This window comes from Myotis nattereri (assembly GCF_964212035.1).
Source record: "Myotis nattereri genome assembly, chromosome: 4".
NCBI classification, from domain to species: Eukaryota; Metazoa; Chordata; class Mammalia; order Chiroptera; family Vespertilionidae; genus Myotis; species Myotis nattereri.
Window position 1 is genome coordinate 112,126,994 of NC_138079.1, and position 19,003 is coordinate 112,145,996.

General features: G+C 56.0%; 1 protein-coding gene across 1 annotated transcript; it reads left to right on the forward strand.

The window, feature by feature from the left end:
* Window positions 1-15: 15 nt before the first annotated feature.
* On the forward strand, window positions 16-12,436 carry LOC308518790 (pancreatic secretory granule membrane major glycoprotein GP2-like; the record flags this gene model as incomplete). The annotated part of the gene is made up of 10 exons (XM_081090542.1): window positions 16-88; window positions 2,249-2,689; window positions 3,895-4,005; window positions 6,464-6,675; window positions 7,148-7,296; window positions 8,440-8,685; window positions 9,511-9,673; window positions 10,406-10,490; window positions 11,719-11,763; window positions 12,378-12,436. 10 exons carry the CDS (start codon window positions 16-18, stop codon window positions 12,434-12,436), a joined length of 1,584 nt encoding a protein of 527 aa, XP_080946668.1.
* Between the last annotated feature and the right edge of the window lie 6,567 nt (window positions 12,437-19,003).

Below are 19,003 nucleotides of genomic sequence, written 5' to 3' on the forward strand. Positions count from 1 at the left end.
GGGTTTGTGGAGAGGATGCTGGGCTTCCCGGTCCTGTGGCTGGTCTCAGCCGCCTGCGCTCTGGCCTTGGCCTCTACAGAGCAGCCAGGTGAGTGCTCTGTTCGCCTGCGTCTCAACTGCACCACCCCCCCCCCCACACACACACACACCTGGGAGTGAGCAGGGCTGTGCAGCGAAGGCAGCTGTGGCCCAATGAGAGGAGCAGGGTCAAGTAACTGTCCCTCAAAGAGCCAAATCAGAAGTCCCCCTGCCAGTTAACATAGAGTGGGAGAGTGGGAGCCAGTTAACATAGCTCCCATGTCAGGTGTGGGGAGATGGGGACTGGGTGTGTGAGGGCGGGAGCCCCAACGCTCTGGGCCTGGCTGTGGCCTTCGCTGGCCTCTGACCCGTGTGCCCACCTATGGATCGAGGGTTTAGTGACCCCTGTGGTTCATGAAACCCACGGATTATGCACTTAGACGCCACAGGAAGGGTCCCAGGGTCACACTCGGTGAAAATTTCTGCAGGAGTCACCTGTGCAGGGTGGGGGCAGGGGGGTGGGGGGTGGGACTCAGTTCAAGGCCTCCCTTGGGAAAACCCAGTGTGCACAGGAACTGCTCCAGGAACAAGTGCAGAGCCTTTCCCTTAAAACAAGCACAGGCACCCCAGGCTTGAAATTCCCCCAAACTCCATGTGCACTCAGTTCATCCCTCGGCCGCTGGCACTCTCCCCCATCACAGCTGGAGGGGCTGGCATCCCGTCCGCAGCCAGGCACTACCTCAACCCTCTAACAGCCCTTTAGGGCTTGACCTCCCACATTGGGCACACATACCCCAAGGGGACTGCAGGTCCTGGGGGTGCATGGCAAGCTCTTACGGAGTTTTTGGTGGCTCTGTGTTTCCATATGTATGAAACAGATATAACTAGTACATCATGCTCATGGTATAATAGGTATTACTCCTTGGGATGAAATGAATTTATAAGAAAATCATTGGAAAAAGAATATGAAGTAAACAATAGGACAGAGGGACACAGGTGTGTATGTGTGTGTGTTGGGGGTCGGGGTGGGGGGGTTGGGAACCACTAGCCCACAGGTGTTGTTTGGCAAATGAGTCTTAGCAGAATTGGGACACCGGCCAATGCCATAGCCATCCAGCCAACAGGTGTGGAGTGGCTTTAACCCCAGACTGACCAGCTGTGGCCCCCTTCCCCTCCCCCTCTCTTCACACTCACTGCCCAGGAGGCTCTGTTCCATCTGTGGTTCAGAGGGGAGGGGGGGGTGGGGGGGGTGTAACTTTGCCCTCAGGGACATTGGCAAGGACTGGAGACAACTTGGGGAGGGGAGGAGGTGCCGTGGCATTGGGGGAAGAGCGCAGGGAGGCGCTAAGCACCCCAAGTGCAGGACCGCCCGAGTGTCAGGTTGAGGCACCTTGTGTCAGACCTGTGTCTGCTGATGAGGGACCAGCTCTGTGATATGTCAGGGAGGAAAGTGCACAGCACTGAGCCCATGAAACGCGCCGGAAGGCTCTGCTACAGGCGGGTTACTTCTGAGGGTGGTGAGCTTCTCTGGTTACTTCTGAGGGTGGTGAGCTTCTCACTTTAACGGCACCGAGTGTTTCCAACGTCTGCACAGAGGAAGGCAATGCTGGCCAGACAGAACCACAGCTGGTCAGACAGAACCACAGCGTGGGGCCGAACGCGGAGCACCACCACCCAAGCCGGGCCACCCAGCTCAACGTGCGGGCAGAGAGCCGATGCTCTTTTTAAAAATATATTTACTTGTACTGACTTCAGAGGGAGACAGGAACATCAACGATGGGAGAGAATCATGGATCGGCTGCTTCTGCATGTCCCCTACTGGGGACCGAGCCTGCAACCTGGGCATGTGCCCTGACCCGGCATCGAACCGTGACCTCCTGGTTCATAGGTCGAGGCTCAACCACTGAGCCACGCTGGCTTCTTATTTTTAATTAAAAAATTGTAATGTTGACATTATTGCAGGGTCCCCTCCACCCCCTTAGCCCAGCTCCCCCCTCCCTGCCTCCCCCTCCCTTGGCCTTCTCACACTATTGCCTGTGTCCATGGGGCATGCACATATGTCCCGGGGCGAATCCCTTCACCTCCTTTGTCTATAAAATACTGTGAAAACGGCCTCATTACTAGCCTGGCCCCGTGTGGAAGGCGATGTGTAGTGGATGGAGATGGGCCTCAGTGGGTTCCCAGCAGAGTGTGGGGTTGCTTGGTGAGCCAAGCGCACTGTCCTCTCCAGGTGACAGAGCCCCTGTCAGCGGCGGTGCCTACAGCCTGGAGCTGGTGTGCGGAGCTCCGGGCGCCCCGGAGCCCCCCCTCTGCTTTGACCCCTGCCAGAACTACACCCGCCTGGACGACCCCTCGCGAAGCTCAGAGGTCACGGAAAGAGCCCAGAAGTGTGACCGGGACCTGCGTGGCTGGTTTCGCTTTGTGGGAGAAGGAGGCACAAGGATGCCAGAGACCTGTGTGCCCATGTACAGGTGCCAGACGGACGCGCCCATGTGGCTGCAGGGGGCCCACCCAACCCTGGGGCAGGGCGTCGTGACCCGCACTGCCTGTGCCCACTGGTCCGACAACTGCTGCTCCTGGAAGGCTGAGGTTCAGGTGGCGGCCTGCCCGGGGGGGTACCACGTGTACCGGCTGGAGAGCACCCCTTCGTGTAACCTGAGATACTGCACAGGTGAGTGGCCATGACCTCAGGGGCAGCCAGGGGCAGGGCTACCTTGAGATGTCGGGAGCTGGTGGAGCTGGTGGGAGGAGGCCCCGCAAAGCAGCCTGTCTCCGCCCAGCCCGAGAGTCACCCAGGGTGTCAGCAACTCCTCCGGCATCTCAATAAAACCTGACCTTCAGACTCCAGGGGGTGTTGCTGGCATCAGTTTTCCTGATCCTCAAAGTAGGGTGCTCTCATGAACCCTTTCATGAGCCGAGCGAGGTCAAGCACAGGAGCAGTGACTGTGAATGTAGGTGGGGACAGTTGGCACCTTCCCAGGCCCCAATAACCACCAAACCACACCCTACGCCTGGTTGGGCCAGTGCCCGCTGGGCATCACACTCCCAGCTCACGCAGCATCTCAGGTGCCTCAGCCACGGGCCCACACCATCAGTGAGCGAGAGCCCAGTGCTCACAGACACTGGCCTGGCTCCGCGGCCGGAGGCCTAGGGCTGAGAAAGGGTCCTGGGGAGCTTGGCGGGCCGCCCTGGCGCCCGGGGTGCTCTGCTCTGCAGTGGCTGCTGCAAAGCACACGCTGGCCACTCTTTTTAATTTTGCAAAAGAAACGAGATTACTCTCTGTAAGGGAACATGGGTATGACGTGCATCCCATGTGCAGCTCAATGCTCAGCACTCAGGCACAGGTTCCATGTGGACAGTTTGATTGACTTCTCTGAGCTTCAGTTTTCTGATCTAAAAAAAAAAAGAAAGAAAAAGAATGATGAGAAAAATAACAACTCATGCACAGGGCTTCCCATGTCCTTGCCGCGATCCTAAGCCCTTGAGTTACTCATGGACCCACTCGTCACCTCATGAGGTGATGATGCTCTGGGCACAGAGAGGTCAAGCAGTGCTCCTCAGGCCACAGACCTGGGACTCGAACACGGCGTCTGCCACCACACACCCCGTCCCCAGGCACCCGGAGACCCGCATGTGCTGACACGTGGAAACCTCTCGAAGTGTCTGCCCATTGGCAGCATTAAGACGGCAGCTTCGGGCTCTCGCCTTGCTGGCTGGGGGTCAGGAAAGCTCAGGGTTGGGGGCTGGCTCCTCCACAAAGAGCTTCAGTCCTGGGCAGGTTCCCTGTGCCCGGGTGGAGTGACAAGGCTGGCGTGGAGGTGAGGTCCCCCTGCTCCGCGTCCTGACCCCCCCCCCCCCCCCCCCGCCTCCGTGCAGACCCGTCCACTGCGGAGACCAAGTGCGACAATGCCTGCCGCCCCGAGGAGGAGTGCACCTTCCTCAACGGCACCTGGGGCTGTGCCTGCAGACGGGACCTCAACAGCTCCGGTGAGCGGTCAGCGGCAGGGCCGCAGGGGCCAGGCCAAGGGGGTGGGAAGAGCCCACCTGAGCAGGTCCAGGGCAGGGAGGCTTCGGAGGGTGAGGACCAGGGGTGCACCCATCCATGGGGATGAAGCCACGGCCAGGGAGCGGGCGTTCTCGGAGCGGGGGGGTGGGGGGGTGGGGGGGGCAGGGTGGGCGGGCAGGGCTGCAATACCTCCAGGCCTCGGGAAGCAGCCCTGCATGAGCGAGCTTGGCCCACGGGGACAAAGGTGCTGAGGACGACGGGTGTGGGAGCTGCACCGAAATTCTAGAGTCCACACACAGGGACATGGGTAGACTCCTGTGCTGGGGCTTCCCACGGAGTAGCTCTGGGGCCGGGGACAAGTCCCCTACCCTCTCTGAGCCCTCAGGCCTCATCTGTGAAGACGGGCAGCTGTGAGTAAAACACTCCAGACACAGCAGAAGCAGAGGGCCCAGGGGAAGGATGCCACAGACAAGCCTTAATCTCCGGAAAGACTTTAACCAGGGCCTCTGGCCCTGCCCTCCACACAGCATGCCCGTCCCTAGGAAAAGAGTGTTCTAAGCAGCAGGACAGAGGGAGCAGAGCCCATGGGAAAGCTGACTGAGTGCGGGGGAGGAGGGGGAGGAGGAGGGGAGGAGAAGGAGGAGGAGGGAAGGGAGGAGGGGGAGGAGGGAAGGGAGGAGGAGGAGGAGGGAGAGGAGGAGGAGGAGGAGGGAAGGGAGGAGGGGGAGGAGGGGGAGGAGGAGGGAAGGGAGGAGGAGGAGAAGGAGGAGGAGGGGGAGGAGGGAGAGGAGGAGGGGGAGGAGGAGGGGAGGAGAAGGAGGAGGAGGGAAGGAAGGAGGGGGAGGAGGGAGAGGAGGAGGAGGAGGGAAGGGAGGAGGGGGAGGAGGGAGAGGAGGAGGGAAGGGAGGAGGAGGAAAAGGAGGAGGAGGGGGAGGAGGGTGTGCCTGGCAGACCTGCGTGGGGATGGGGGCAGGGACAGGAGAGAACAGCCTTGGTCACCTTGGCGATGTTCTCTGCTCAGATGAGACCCCAGATGGTCCGAGTGGTTTCCGGGTTTGGACTCTCAGCATCTGATGAGGGCTTGCAGACACCCTCCTGTGCCTGGATGGTGTGCTCCCTGGTGGTGAACAGAGGGCCCTTCAGGTCTTCACCAGCGGTTACTCAGAGGGATTCCATCGCCTCCACACACAGTCCCTCATGATCTGACTTTGCTTCTTGCTCATCTCCCCCAACTCCCCTCCCCCATCTCCCCCACCCCCTTTCCCCATCTCCCTCAGCTCCCCTCCCCCATCTCCCACAGCTCCCCTCCCCATCTCCCCCACTCTCTTCGCCCATCTCCCCCACTCCCCTCCCCCATTTCCCCAGCTCCCCTCCCCATCTCCTCCACTCCCCTCTCCCATCTCCCACAGCTCCCCTCCCCATCTCCCCCACTCCCTTCTCCCATCTTCCCCAGCTCCCCTTTCCCATCTCCCCCACTCCCCTCCCCCATCTCCCCCTACTCCCCCATCTCCCCTCCCCATCTCCCCCAGCTCACCCCCATTCGAAGTTCCCATATTTCTGAACTCTGTGTCTCTAAGACACCATCCCCTCTCCTGTGGCCACACCTTAACTCTGCTGTTCCTTTAAGCTGCAATGCCTTCACCTGCTTTGTTCACTTGCAAACCCAGCCTCAGTGCCTCCTTCTCTGACTGACCTGAATTCAGAGACAGGCCTGTGTGCCTGCTGCACCTGACACACACCTGTTTGCACTTTCGAACACTTCCGTGATAAGCAGCTGGCATGTTGGTTTCACAGAAGACCAATGAGTCCTCATGGCCTGGGCCCATGTTTTCTTTACGTTTTTACTGAGTGTGCCCAGCACACGGGGAAGGTGGTTAGTACATGTATGTGAATCTGTGCATGCATAAGTACCATAGAAATTGCATTTCTCTTAATTTACTCTCTCTCCTCTACCAGAATGTTAGCCCTTTCAGGCTCTGAATTTTGTGTTTTGATAAGCATTGCATCCCGTGCCTGGAGCAGCACATGACAGATAGCAGGGTCTTGAGAAGTATTTGCTGAATATGTTGGATGAATGAAGGCAGGCAGTGGCTCTGACCAGGTCAGGTGGCCTCGCAAAGCCAGGGGATGGGCGTGGCGTGTGTCTGGCTTTGACTCTAGTCTGGGGGACGGGACAGCCCTGCTTCGCTGGAGCACCTCATGCCCTCGGTGCGTGGACACGGCACCTCGCCACCCCTGCGTGTAGGATGCTGGGCCATCTCCCATCAGGGCTTCTTTCCCAGCCTTGCCTACCGAGCCTGGCGAATCCCAGCTGGCCTGGCCCTTCTAGCCTACCTACCCTCCTGGTGGGCACAGGGCTTTTCTCCAGGCAGGGAATGCGGGCTGTGCCCGCTGCTTCCAGACCCCTGTCCACGCCACATGTCCCTCTCTACTTCCCAGATATCCACAGCTTGCAGCCTCAGCTGGACTGTGGGGCCAGGGACATCAAGGTGTTGCTGGACCGGTGTCAGCTGGAAGGCCTTGGTTTTGGGGATGAGGTCACCGCCTACCTGAGAGATCACAACTGCAGCAGCATCACCCACAGAGAAGAGGGGAACTGGGTCTCCGTGGTCAGCCCTGCCCAGGCCAATGCCTGCGGGAACATCCTGGAGGTGACGGCTCCCTGGGGAACCTCTTGGAGGGGGTGGGGAACCTCCTGTTGGGGGCGGCTGGCACCACTGCTGCCGGCTGCTGGGGACACATGAGAAGCTGTGAGACCTGGGCAGGCTATGTCGCCTCTCTGGGTTTCAGGGTGTGTGAGATCATACATGTTGGTCCAGGTAAAGAGCGGCAACAGGCCTGAGGCTTGAGCTCTGTAACTGCAAACAAGGCTGTGCTTGTTGTAAGGGGGGTGACCTGGGAGGGGAGAGGAGCCAAGACGTGGCTCCTGACTCCCAGCCAGTACATTTGCTCTGGGCCCTCACACCCTGCCTGCCCAGGGTTGGTGCCCGGGGAGGAGGCCCGTGCTGCCTTGAGATCAGAGCGCGGGGGCAACAAGTGAAAGCCCTGCTTGCAGAGCCAGACAGACTGAGTCGGCCTGCCACATGTGCCCATACACATGCATGTGTTGTTCTTATGCCAAAGAGAAATGAAACCCACGCCATCTACAAAAACACCCTCTCCTTGGTCGACGAGCTCATCATCAGAGACACCAAACTCAACATCAACTTCCAGTGCGCCTATCCGCTGGACATGAGAGTCAGTCTGCAGACGGCCCTGCAGCCCATCGTAAGGTGCGGCCCTGACCTCCCCTCCCCGGGGCCCTGACCTCCCCTGCCCGGGGCCCTGACCTCCCCTCCCCGGGGCCCTGACCTCCCTTCCCCGGGGCCCTGACCTCCCCTCCCCGGGGCCCTGACCTCCCCTCCCCGGGGCCCTGACCTCCCCTGCCCGGGGCCCTGACCTCCCCTCCCCAGGGCCCTGAGGTGGTCACTCACTCCTTCTGGAGCACCCATTCTTCCCATTGTTCATTCTACAAAGTTTGTTGAGCATATATTAATGATCAATGCACAGGCAGACACAGAATACTTTGTGGATATTAAAGATTATTATTATGAAACAATGTAGCAGCATGACCCAGTGTTAATTAGATAGCTAAGGAATAAAAGCATGTGGCAATTTTATTTCTCCTGAGGAAGGAAGGCATTAGACACTACAAGTGAGATGAGTGCAGCGCAGGGAAGACACGGGCTGTGGGTCAGGAAGGAAGGGCCCAGGACCTAATGGTGGGGGCAATGGAGGGAGCGGCAGGCATCCCGCCTTCGGTGGATCAGCTTTGATTCCATGAACATTCAGCAGAAACAGGCCCAATAGTCATCTGGGAGGGACTGCACCCAGCAGGGCTCTGTTTGTGCCCCAGGGCGAGCTCCTCAGCACCTCAGACTCACGGGGGGCTTCCTGGGGGTGTCAGCAATCCCTCAGTGGCTCCTGGCTCACAGGGGCAGGATTAAAAGGATTACACACTTTTCCAGTTTCATGGTTCTTTGACTGTATTGTGTTGGGGCCCAAGGTTCATAAAAATTAAAACCATTCATCTTGTTAAAATTGCCATATTACCGAGGATTGTGGGGTGGGTGGGAGAGATCTGCTGCTAAACATGGTGACCCCCAGACCTGGTCCCAAGCCCTGCTCTGCAGTGGGGCAGACGGAGGTGTGAGGGGTGAGGGAGGGAGGCTGGGGGAAGCTGAGACAGGCCGATCTGTCTGTCAGGTTCAGAGCCTAGAAGATAGTAAACGCTGGTTTAAAGGAACGATCGACTAGTGTTTTCGGGGACCGACGATATGCTTTTGCCTCCGTAACCTCAGACAAAAGTGGGGCCGGATTTATTTTGTTCTTATGGGTCAACACCTAACGCCTCCACCCTGTGGGCCCTGGTCTAGCTCCGTGAACATCAGCCTGGCTGGCGAGGGAGAGTTTACCGTCACGATGGCCCTCTTCCAAGACCCGAACTACACGCTGCCTTATGAGGGGGCGTCGGCCACACTGCCCGTGGAGTCCATGCTGTACGTGGGCGCCCTCCTGGAGAGAGGGGACACCGCCCAGTTCAAGCTGCTGCTGAGGCACTGCTATGCCACCCCCACTGCGGACAGGGCTGACCCCGTGAAGTATTTCATCATCAGAAACAGGTACCAGACGCCTCTGGGGCTCGCTTTTGGCCTAAATGAAGTTTTGGGGGAAATGACCACCCGGGCCTGCCGGGCAGTTGTGTGATGTGCTTATCTCTCCTGGAAAATAATTGGGTGGTACATTTCAGGACCATGCCCTTTGACCCAGGAATACCCTCCTGAAATGGTAGCCTAAAGCGTTAATGCAAAGTACGTGGCAGGGCAAGAAAGGCCCATTGTTTTTCACTTCTGTATTCTTCCGTCACTTTGGCCGTAGGGTCATTGCTCAAAACGGGGTGGGGGGTGGGGGGGGGCTCCGTTAGTAACTACGGCCTGGCACACAGATGTTAACACTGACGAATACACATGAAAACAGCGTACGATGTGAGGGGACAAAACATTACTGACCACTGCAGACTGCAAGAACAAAGGGAAGATTCAAACGGCAATGATACCAGCTGCTGGGCACCGGGCGTGTTTGTGCCGCTGTGCAGAGCCGCGCTGCATCATCTCACAGATGCTCACTTCATGGGGGTCAGGGGGGGCGGGTGAACGCCAGACAAGATCAGGTCCCCCAGACCAGACAGGCGGGCCTGGGGCTTGTGATCAGGCAGCTGGAAGCCAGTCAGGCTGGAATTTGTTGTTCAGGGCCCACCCCCAGAAAATGGGGTTCGGGGCCATGCACAGCATCTCAGGACCTGAGGAGCAGAGCTGCTGGTTGGTGGAGGGAGCCGGGGCTGTGCCCCTCTCGGGTGCTGTTTGCACGCTGGACACAGATGGGAGGCGCAGCCCAGCGCCTCAGGCCTGCTGAGCTGCTCCGAGTGAGACCCTCGCTGTCACCCGCAGCTGCCCGAATCAGCTGGACTCCACCATCTCCGTGGAGGAGAACGGGGTGTCCGCCCAAGGCCGCTTCTCGGTCCAGATGTTCATGTTCGCGGGGAACTACGACCTCGTCTTCCTGCACTGCGAGGTGCACCTGTGCCACTCCTTGCATGAGCAGTGCCAGCCGGTGAGCGTCTTCCTGGGTGGACTATTGGAGTCTGGCCTGGGGCCTCATGGGCCCCCACGTGCATTTATTGGACTATAAATGGACGGAAAGAAGAAAAGGGAGGGAAGGAAGGAGGGAAGGAGGGAGGGAGGGAGGGAAGGAGGAAGGGAAGGAGGGAGGGAGGGAGAGAGGGAAGGAAGAAGGGAGAAGAAAGCTGGAGGATGAAGAGATGGATGATGGGTGGAGCATGGGAGGGTGGGAGGAAAAGAGGAAAGGAAGAAGGATGAACGGATGGTTTTAAGCCTCCAAAGCACCAGGTATGAGCGATTCTCGTGTCCCCAGAGGAAGACCCTGTGCACAGGTCTTGGCGAGAGACGTGCTTAGGTGATTCTAATGACAGGTGCCATTTCAGCGCCCACTCTGTGCCTAAACCTTCCTGCGCCTTGTCTAATGTAAGCCTCACAACAACCATGTCAGTAGATTTTCTTATGGACCCCGTCAGAGCTAAGGTGTGGCCCCATGGTGGCCTCCGCCTGCTAACATTTGGCCTTCGCCGAGTGCTTACTGTGTGCCTGCATGTGGTAGCCACATCACATTTTAGCCTGTCGCGCCGGGAAGGCACTCTTTAATCTGGTAGAGAGGAGCAGTCACTGTCCCCAGTCGGTCAGCTAAGAGGGCAGAGAGGCAGTTCCAGCCCAGGCTTGCTGGTCGTCCTTCGCATTTTGATGACATGAGAACTCTCCATCCCCACAGTTTTGCTCAAGAAGCCAACTCCGCAGTGAAGCAGTGGCCATCGACCCGGCCCTGGTGCTAGATTTGGGACCCATCACTCGGAAGGGTAAGTGGCCACGTCCTGGTGACAAACCTGCGGCCCAGGGCTGACCAGCAGCCTCAGGGACCTGGAGTCTCCCACCTCACGAGGCAGAGCCCCGCCCAGGCGTCTGCCTTCTGTGAGGTGCTCTGGGTGGTACTGACAGCGGGTGCCACTGCGGGCCCCTGTGCGCTGGAGGCCAGGCTAAGCCGTGTCCACTGACTCACTTCACCTTGGCCATGTCCATTTTATAGGTGAGAAACCAGAGCTCAGAGAGACTAAGTGACTCACCAGACTCCCAGCTCGTGAGCGGCTGGAGCTAGACTTGACCCCGGGTTGATTCCAGAGCGGGTGTCCTCCTTATCGCTCCTGCCAGGCCCACAGCCCAGTCCCCTGGGGTGAAGGCTAAGCCCCACCCCAGCTTTGTTTGCTGGTGAATGACTTTCTCACAATCCAGTTACTGTACTGGGGCGTGATGCAGGGATGCTTTCTGTGGCTCCTCACATGTTTATGAGAGAGAGAGAGGGAGAGCGAGAGAGAGCAAGCCATGTGAAAGAAAAACATTGGCCGGTTGCCTCCCGAACTCACCCCAATCAGGTACTGAACCCCACAACCTAGGTATGTGTCCTGGCCGGGAGTCAAACCCTGGACGTGTGCATTGTTTTTTGTCCTAAAGAAATGAGGACACAGTGACATTATCGTAGTAACAACAACAACAGTAGCAGTACTGTGGGCCCTGACAGAACACACTTACAGCACACGGAGCGCTCACAGCAGCACAGGAAGTGAGCGTTATCGCTACCCCTTCTCCACGGTCAGCCACGGAGGTGGCTTGCAGGGAGGCTATGCCCAGGGTTGTCCCCCACTCACCGAGCCCTCCCCGCACTGGAAGCCCCCGGTGGTGTCACAGGGGCTGGGCGAGGGGGGGCTGGGAGTCGGTGGCTTTAGGGACTCTCATTTGGACTCAGACAGACAGACTGGGGTCAGAATCCCAGCTCTGCTGCTTCCCAGCAAGGACAGCGCGGCATGTCTGTTAACATCACTGAGCCTTGGTCTTCTCATCTGTCAAATGGGGATGAGAACGCGCAGGGAGGTCAGGGTCCCAGTGCATGAAATGTGCTTAGAAAGGTCCCTGCCAAATACCAGACGCCTCTACGCCACGGTGGCCAGGCCCAGGGGGACCGGGCGCAACCCCGGCCACAGTGCGGCCTCTGCAGCGAGACTCCGGAGCCCTCACTTCTGCTTTTGTCACCAGGTGCCCCCTCTCTTGGTGTCATGAACGGGACCCCCGGCCCTGCAGGTACCTCGTTTCTCTTGCCTTTCCCACCTCCCTCCCCACATCCTCTCCTCCCTTCTCAATGCGGGCACCACCCAGCCCCACCGTGGGCGGGCCCTGCGCTGGAACTGTGGACACTGAAGCCAGTCAGCTCCCAGATGGACTGGAAATGCCCACCGTCTCACAGGGGAGCCACTGCTTTAGACACAGATCTATTCTGAGTGCCTGTCATGTGCAGGCATCGCTGTAGGCACTGAAGGTGCCAGAATGAGCTACAGGGCCCAGGCTGCCCTGAGTGTGGGAACAGACGACAGGAGAGTGACAGGTGCGGCCCAGCTTCGTGTCCCAGGCAGCGGGAGAGCGCAGGAGAGCCACACGGGGGGGTGGGAGGGCCAGGCCTCCACATGGCACTGATGATGGCTACCCACATCCTACCGTTACATTTTACCTGCAAAGGAGGCTGGGAAAGTGCCCGTGTGCCCGGAGGAGCCTGAGAAAGGGTTTGGCGGTCGATGGCTGTGCCCCGAAGCAGGCCCTGTGCTGCCTCCCAGTGCTTGCCCAGGCCGCGCCTCAGGGGCTCTGCCTGTGACCTGGGCAGCAGAGGGCAGCAGCCCCCCTGACCCTTCTCCTCCTTCCAGGGCTCCTGGGGGCCGGTCCTGGGCTGCTCCTGCCCGTCCTCCTGGCCCAGCTCTTCTGAGCTCCGGGCACCGGGCCCTCTGGCGACGCCTCCGGTCAGCCTCCGGCTCCTCGGACCTCCCGATTCAGATGTCCAGTGTCAGCAGACTGCAGGCTGGGCCGGTGGGGCAAGGATGGCGTCCCCTGGGCTGGCTCCCGGGCCCTTGTACCCCTTTCTCGGGGTGCAGGCTGTCAGCCGCCTGCGCTGGCTTTCTCACCCGTAATCGTTTCTTGAAAACAAACCTGCTAGGCCTCTGTGGCTCTAGCCTTTCCCGCAGTGCAGCGTGCCTTTGTGATCCAGGGACCAGGGACGAGGGGCCGTGGCACAGGGGCGGGGCGGGGGGAGCTCCTAACAGAGGCCCCTCCCGTGCTAGTGATTGAACAAACTGGCCTTGCTTTCACCGCATCCTCCGGCGCATCTCTATCCCAGGCCCTCAGTCACAAGGGAACATGCGTAAAGGGGCCACCCTCAGAGGCCCAGCCCCAGGAGAGATGGTCCCACTGCTCCCCGTCCCCATGGCACCGCTGACCTGCTTGGATGTGCCTGGAGCTGCACAGACTCCTGCCCTGGGCTGGTGCTGGGGGGACTGCTTGATGGGGTGCAGAGACCTGTCGGCCAGAGCACAGCCCAGCTGCACGCAGTGGTGCCCCCCCACGCCCCCAATTCCAGAAGAGGATGATGCATCATTCCACCAGGCAGATGAGCCCTCTGCATGAGCCCTCACAGCCCTGGCAGTGCACCCCTTGCCCACATTGGCCTCAGGGAAATGACCAGGTCAGGGCCAGCCCAGGGCTGGGGCTGGGTAAGGGCAGGGACTGTCCACTAGGCACCTGTGCAGAAACGGGGGGTTTCAGGAAAGAGATCCCACCCAATGAACTCAGGCGGAGATGAGAAAAGATTAGGATGCAGGAGCTCTGGGGCAGGACAAACAGAAGGTCCCTGGGACAGACAGCCCCTGGGACAGACAGCCCCTGGGACAGACAGCCCCCAGGACAGATGGCCCCCAGGACAGATGGCCCCTGAGATAAGACAAGAATGGAGGAGCTCTGGGCTGGGACAGACAGACGGCCCCTGGACAAGACAGTCCCTGGGACAGACGCCCTCAGAACAGATGGACCCAGGGACAGACAGTCCCTGGGATAGACGGCCCCGGGACAGATGGCCCCTGGGACAGACACCTCCAGGACAGATGGTCCCCGCTACGGACAGCTCCTGAGACTGGTGGCCCCTGGGTAAGACAAGGATGCAGGAGCTCCAGGCTTGGACAGACAGACGGCCCCTGGGACACACAGTCCCCGGGACAGACGACCCCTGGGACAGACACCCCTGGGACAGAAGGCCCACTGGCACCCAGGCTCCCCCCAAAAGCCCATTGGTGTGTCTCTTCATCTGCCAAGTCCTGAAACCACAGACCTTCACATCTGCTTATCTGTGTCCCCTGTCCTGCCCTCTCTGAGAGGAGCATTTCCTGTTTATTTGTCATCACGTGATAAGCACAGCTTTGAGGTTCACACTGCTCCCTCACTCAGGGGCCACGGGACGGATCGCGTTGTGCTATTCCACCTCCAATGGCACTGGGTGGTCGGACTCCTGCCTGAGCCCAGGTTTCCCTGGTCCCATCGCCCGAGGCACGTGTGCGTGGGCTCATCTCCCTCAGCACAGCCGGGTGGGCCTGAGGGCAGGCCCCAAGGCCACTAGGATGGTGGCTTCCTTCAGACGGAGACGTTCAAGGAGGAGGTGCCTCCCAGTTCCCCTGCTTCAGGATTCGGACCTGCTGCGTCCCAGGGGCCACGCACAAGGAGGGGCTGAGGGAGGGAGAGACCAGGAGTCCTCACATGTCCCTTCTCCAGGCTTGGGCGGGGCTAGACCATGGTCCTCAAACACACATGGTGGAACTCGTTCTTTAAATGCAGTTCTACCTAAATATCCATTAGGTTGAGATTAAAAGCAAATAGAATCTTGCTGATGTCTGTGGTCCCCTCCTCCCTAGTCCTCAGAGGAGCTCCATGATAACACAATTTGGAGGGTGGGACTCCCTGAGACATATGGCCTCAAGGTCTCTTCCAGCACAACGTACTTGGGATTCTACCTAAATAGAGCCTATCGTCTATCATCTATCTATCATCTATCATCTATCTCTCTCTCATCTAGCTATCATCTATCTATCATCATCTAACTATATCTACTTATCTATAATCTATATATCTATCATTGATCTCTCTATCATCTACCTCCTATCTTGTCTTTCTCTTTCTCCATCTACCTATCATCTAGCTGGCTAGTTTCAGCTTTTTGTTTTTTGCTGATAGGTGTGCTCCATGACTGCCAATCTCAGAATATCCAGTCTACTTTATTCTTTTGATCAACACTAACCTGCTGGGAAACTTGCCATGTCCCAGGCCCCAGGCCGGGGTACATGATGAAACACAGTCCCTGTGCTGAGAGGTTCGAATCTGGTGGGACATGAACACACAGAGAGACTCCCAGGTACAGCACAGTCAGGCACACATGCTCACTGACACTCAGACGCAGGGCTCACACCTGACGGAGACACAGGCTCTAATGGCTGTGCACATCCACCTCGTGGCCCCAGAGACCCATCTCTACACAGCGTCTCACCTGGGCCCGCTAGCCCAGTCACTTTCATATGCATTGCCAAGGCCATGAACAATTTAGTAACAGCAAACATATTTTTAAGCATGTCCTGTGCACCAGGCATTATTCAAAGTGTATTATGGGCATTATAGCATCCAACTCACATTAGCTATTTAAGGCAGGTACTATCATTATTCCTGGTTTAGAAGTGAGTAAAACTAAGGTGTAAAGAAGTTAATTACTCACCCAGGCCTGTCACTGTTAAATGCTGGATTCAGGGCTTGAACCCAGGTAGCCTGAATTTGGAGCATATGCTTTTAACTAGATGCAGTATTCTGCCTGTCTATACACAACACACACACACACACACACACACACACACACACACACACACACTCAGACACTCATATTCACACATATACCACCATACATACACACACCCAGGAGCATGCAGGTACATGGGAACATACACATATGCACTGACACATGTGGACAGCCAACATATTTGCAACACAGAGGCCCTCACACATACACAGGCATTGACATTCATGGATAACACAGATGATAACATATACATGCCCACTTATGCATACTAGTATACACCTTAGTACAGAAAAAAAACCCATAGAGACACTTATAGCCTATGCCACACACACACACACACACACACACACACACACACACACACACACGCACGGATACATAGCCATATGCATGCATGCCTGCAAGACACAGGACCTGGATTCCATTTCCCCAGGCCAGGCCTCCAGCCATGCCTCCTCCCCCATTAGCTGCCCTCCTCTCCATCTCCCATTCCTCCCAGCTGGGCACTGGGACAAGAAGTACAAACCAGGGGACACAGTGGAAACGGGCCTGGACCCAGACTCTGGAAGTTCTGGAGTAGAAGAGTGATGGAGACATGAGAAACAACCTGACCGCCATTCAGGAAAACTAGCGTCTGTGCTGAGGGACCATCTAGAATGAGCCTGTGGGGTTTCAGAGAGGGTAGGCAGCCTGCTTAGCAGCTGCTGGGAAAGCGGGCACGAAAGTGAAGCGGGTAAGGCTGAGACAGACGCTGAGGCAGGAGCAAAGGAAAGAACTCAGCCCAGCTGGAAAAGAGGGAAGGGTTCCGTCCCAGGAGTTTCATCCCTTCCTTTTCCAGCTGGAAACTGAGACTCTAAAAAGCGAAGTGTCATGGCCGTTCATAGTCCTCTAAGGGAAGCTGTAAGATGTGTTGTACCAGCTGGCATGAGGAGGCGGGGAGAGAGGCGATCCCCTGAAAGCTGGTCACCTGAAGGAAATGTGGAATGAGAACCCCAAAATAAATGCCAGCCAATCTAACTCATTTCATAATCTCGCCTCATCTGCTCCTTCTAACCCAGCGGTTCTCAACCTGTGGGTCGCGACCCCTTTGGCGGTCGAACGACCCTTTCACAGGGGCCGCCTAAGACCATCCTGCAGATCAGATATTTACATTATGATTCTTAACAGTAGCAACACTACAGTTATTAAGTAGCAACGAAAATAATTTTATGGTTGGGTCACAACATAAGGAACTGTATTTAAAGGGCCAGAAGGTTGAGGACCACTGTTCTAACCTCTTTCTCACAGGAAGGGCTAGAAACCCTGCTATACCCTCCTCATCACCATACACTCTCCTGTAAAAACTCCAGCAAATGCTTCCACTCCATTCAGCCCCATTGGCAAGCTGTCGTCTCTTACCTGGACCCACAACAGCTTTCCAACTGGCCTTTCTCCAGGCTCCCCTCCCCATCAGTCCCCTACTGTGCAGCTGGTGACCACTTGAAGCAAATTCACTTCTCTCTTTGCGTCCCTCCAGCAGCTCCTTCTGTGGGGCGAGGTTGCCTGCCAGCTAACGGACAGTGTCCTCCACTGTCTGAACCCTGCCTGCATCTCATACTTATCCCCTTTGCATACAGCTAAGAAGTAATTCAGAGCCAGGAATTCTGGCACAAGGCGTTTATTTATTTATTTTATTTTTTATATTTGATTTATTTATTTAAAAAATATTTATTTTTGAGAGTATTACAGAGGTTCCCATTTTCCCCCCATTGCCCCCTCCACCTGGTTCATGTCCCATCCCAGGCCTTCACCACCGTATTGTTTGTGTCCATAATTAATGCATATCCATATACATAAAAGCCTAATATGCAAAGTGTCCCCTTGGGAGTTTGACTGACCAGGAGTTCAATCACTTGCTATAATGTGCGCTGACCACCAGGAGGCAGTGCGGAACGAAGGGAGGCCCCATCCTGCAGTCACTAGGGACCCTACCTGTGCAAGAATTTCATGCACTGGGCCTCTAGTATGCATATAAGATCTTTTGTTAACCTCTCTCCCTGCCCTTTCCCTCTGAGATTCATCAGTCTGTTCCAAGTCTCCATGCCTCCGATTTCTTATTGATTTCTCCTCCTCCTCCTTCTCCTTCTCCTTCTTCCTCTTCTTAAAGAACATCCTTCAACATTTCATGTAATACTGGTTTGGAGGTGATAAACTCCTTTAACATTTTCTTGTCTATGAAGCTCTTTATCTGACCTTCAATTCTAAATGATAGGTTTGCTGGGTAGAGTAATCTTGGTTATAGGTCCTTGCTTTTAATTACTTTGAATATTCCTTGCCACTCCTTTCTGGCCTGCAAAGTTCCTGTTGAGTAATCAGCTGACAGTCATATGGGTGCTCCCTTGAAGGTAACTAACTCCTTTTCTCTTGCTGATTTTAAGATTCTCTCTTTGTAACCCTTGGCATTTTAATTATGACATGGTGTGGACCTCTTTGGATTCCTCTTGTTCAGGACTCTCGTTTTGCTTCCTGGACTTGTAAGTCTATTTCTTTCACCAGGTAGGGGAAGTTTTCTTATTATTTCTTCCTATAGGTTTTCAATATCTCACTCACTCTCTTCTTCTGGCACCCCCATGATGCAGATGTTGGTACCTTTGATATTGTCCCAGAGGCTCTTTACACTATCTTCATTTTTTTAAATTCTTTTTTCTTTTGCTCTTCTGATTGGGTGTGTTTTGCTTCCTCATATTTCAAGTCATTGATTTGATTCTCAGAATCCTCCACTGTTGAATCCTGTAAATTATTCTTTATTTCAGTTAGTGGTTGCTTAATTTTTGACTGATCCTTTTCATGTCTTTGACATTCTCACTAAGATCCTAAAGTCTGTCTCACTAAGTTCCTTGATACTCTCATTAATTTTCTTAAAGCTCTCATTAAGTCCCTTGAAGCTCTCATTAAGATCCTTGAGTAACCTTATAACCATGGTTTTGAATTCTGTATCCAATAGTTTGCTTGCTTCAATTTCTTTCATTTGTAACATGTTTCTTTGTCTCCATATTTTGGCAGCTTCCCTGTGTTTGATTCTATGTATTGAGTAGAGCTGCTGTATCTCCTGAAATTGGTAGAGTGGCCTTGGATAGTAGTGTCCTGTAGGGCCCAGTGGTGCAGCCTCCCCAGTCATCTGAGCTGGTCAATCTAGGTGCACCCCTGTGTGCACAGTCTTGTTGTAGTTGAGCCTTGATTGCTGTTGGCATCACTTGGAGGAATTGACCTCCAGGCCAATTGGCTCTGAGGACCAGCAGTGTCTACAATGGAAGAGCTGCCATGTAGGAGACACCCATATGGAGCAGAACTTGCTTCAGTGGGGCTTTGGTGCTCACTGAGTCTACCCCTTGAGTGTGTTGCTTAAGGATGTGTAGAGTTGTAATCTGTTATGATCTGAAGCTGTCTACAGGGTACACTGGCTCTGGAGCTTCCTGGGAGGTGCAAAATCAGGCACTGCCTGGGGCCACCTGGCAGGAGCTACAGAGAGATCTGCAGATGGCTGCTATTTGTATTCAGCTAGAAAGTGCTTAGGCAAAGCCCACTGTGACGCAAGGCAGGCTGGTGCTAGTGCCTGGTCTTGGGCCTCTTATTGATAGGTATAGGGCACACTGACTCCAGCTGCTGCTTGTTTAAGAGATTTTAACAAAG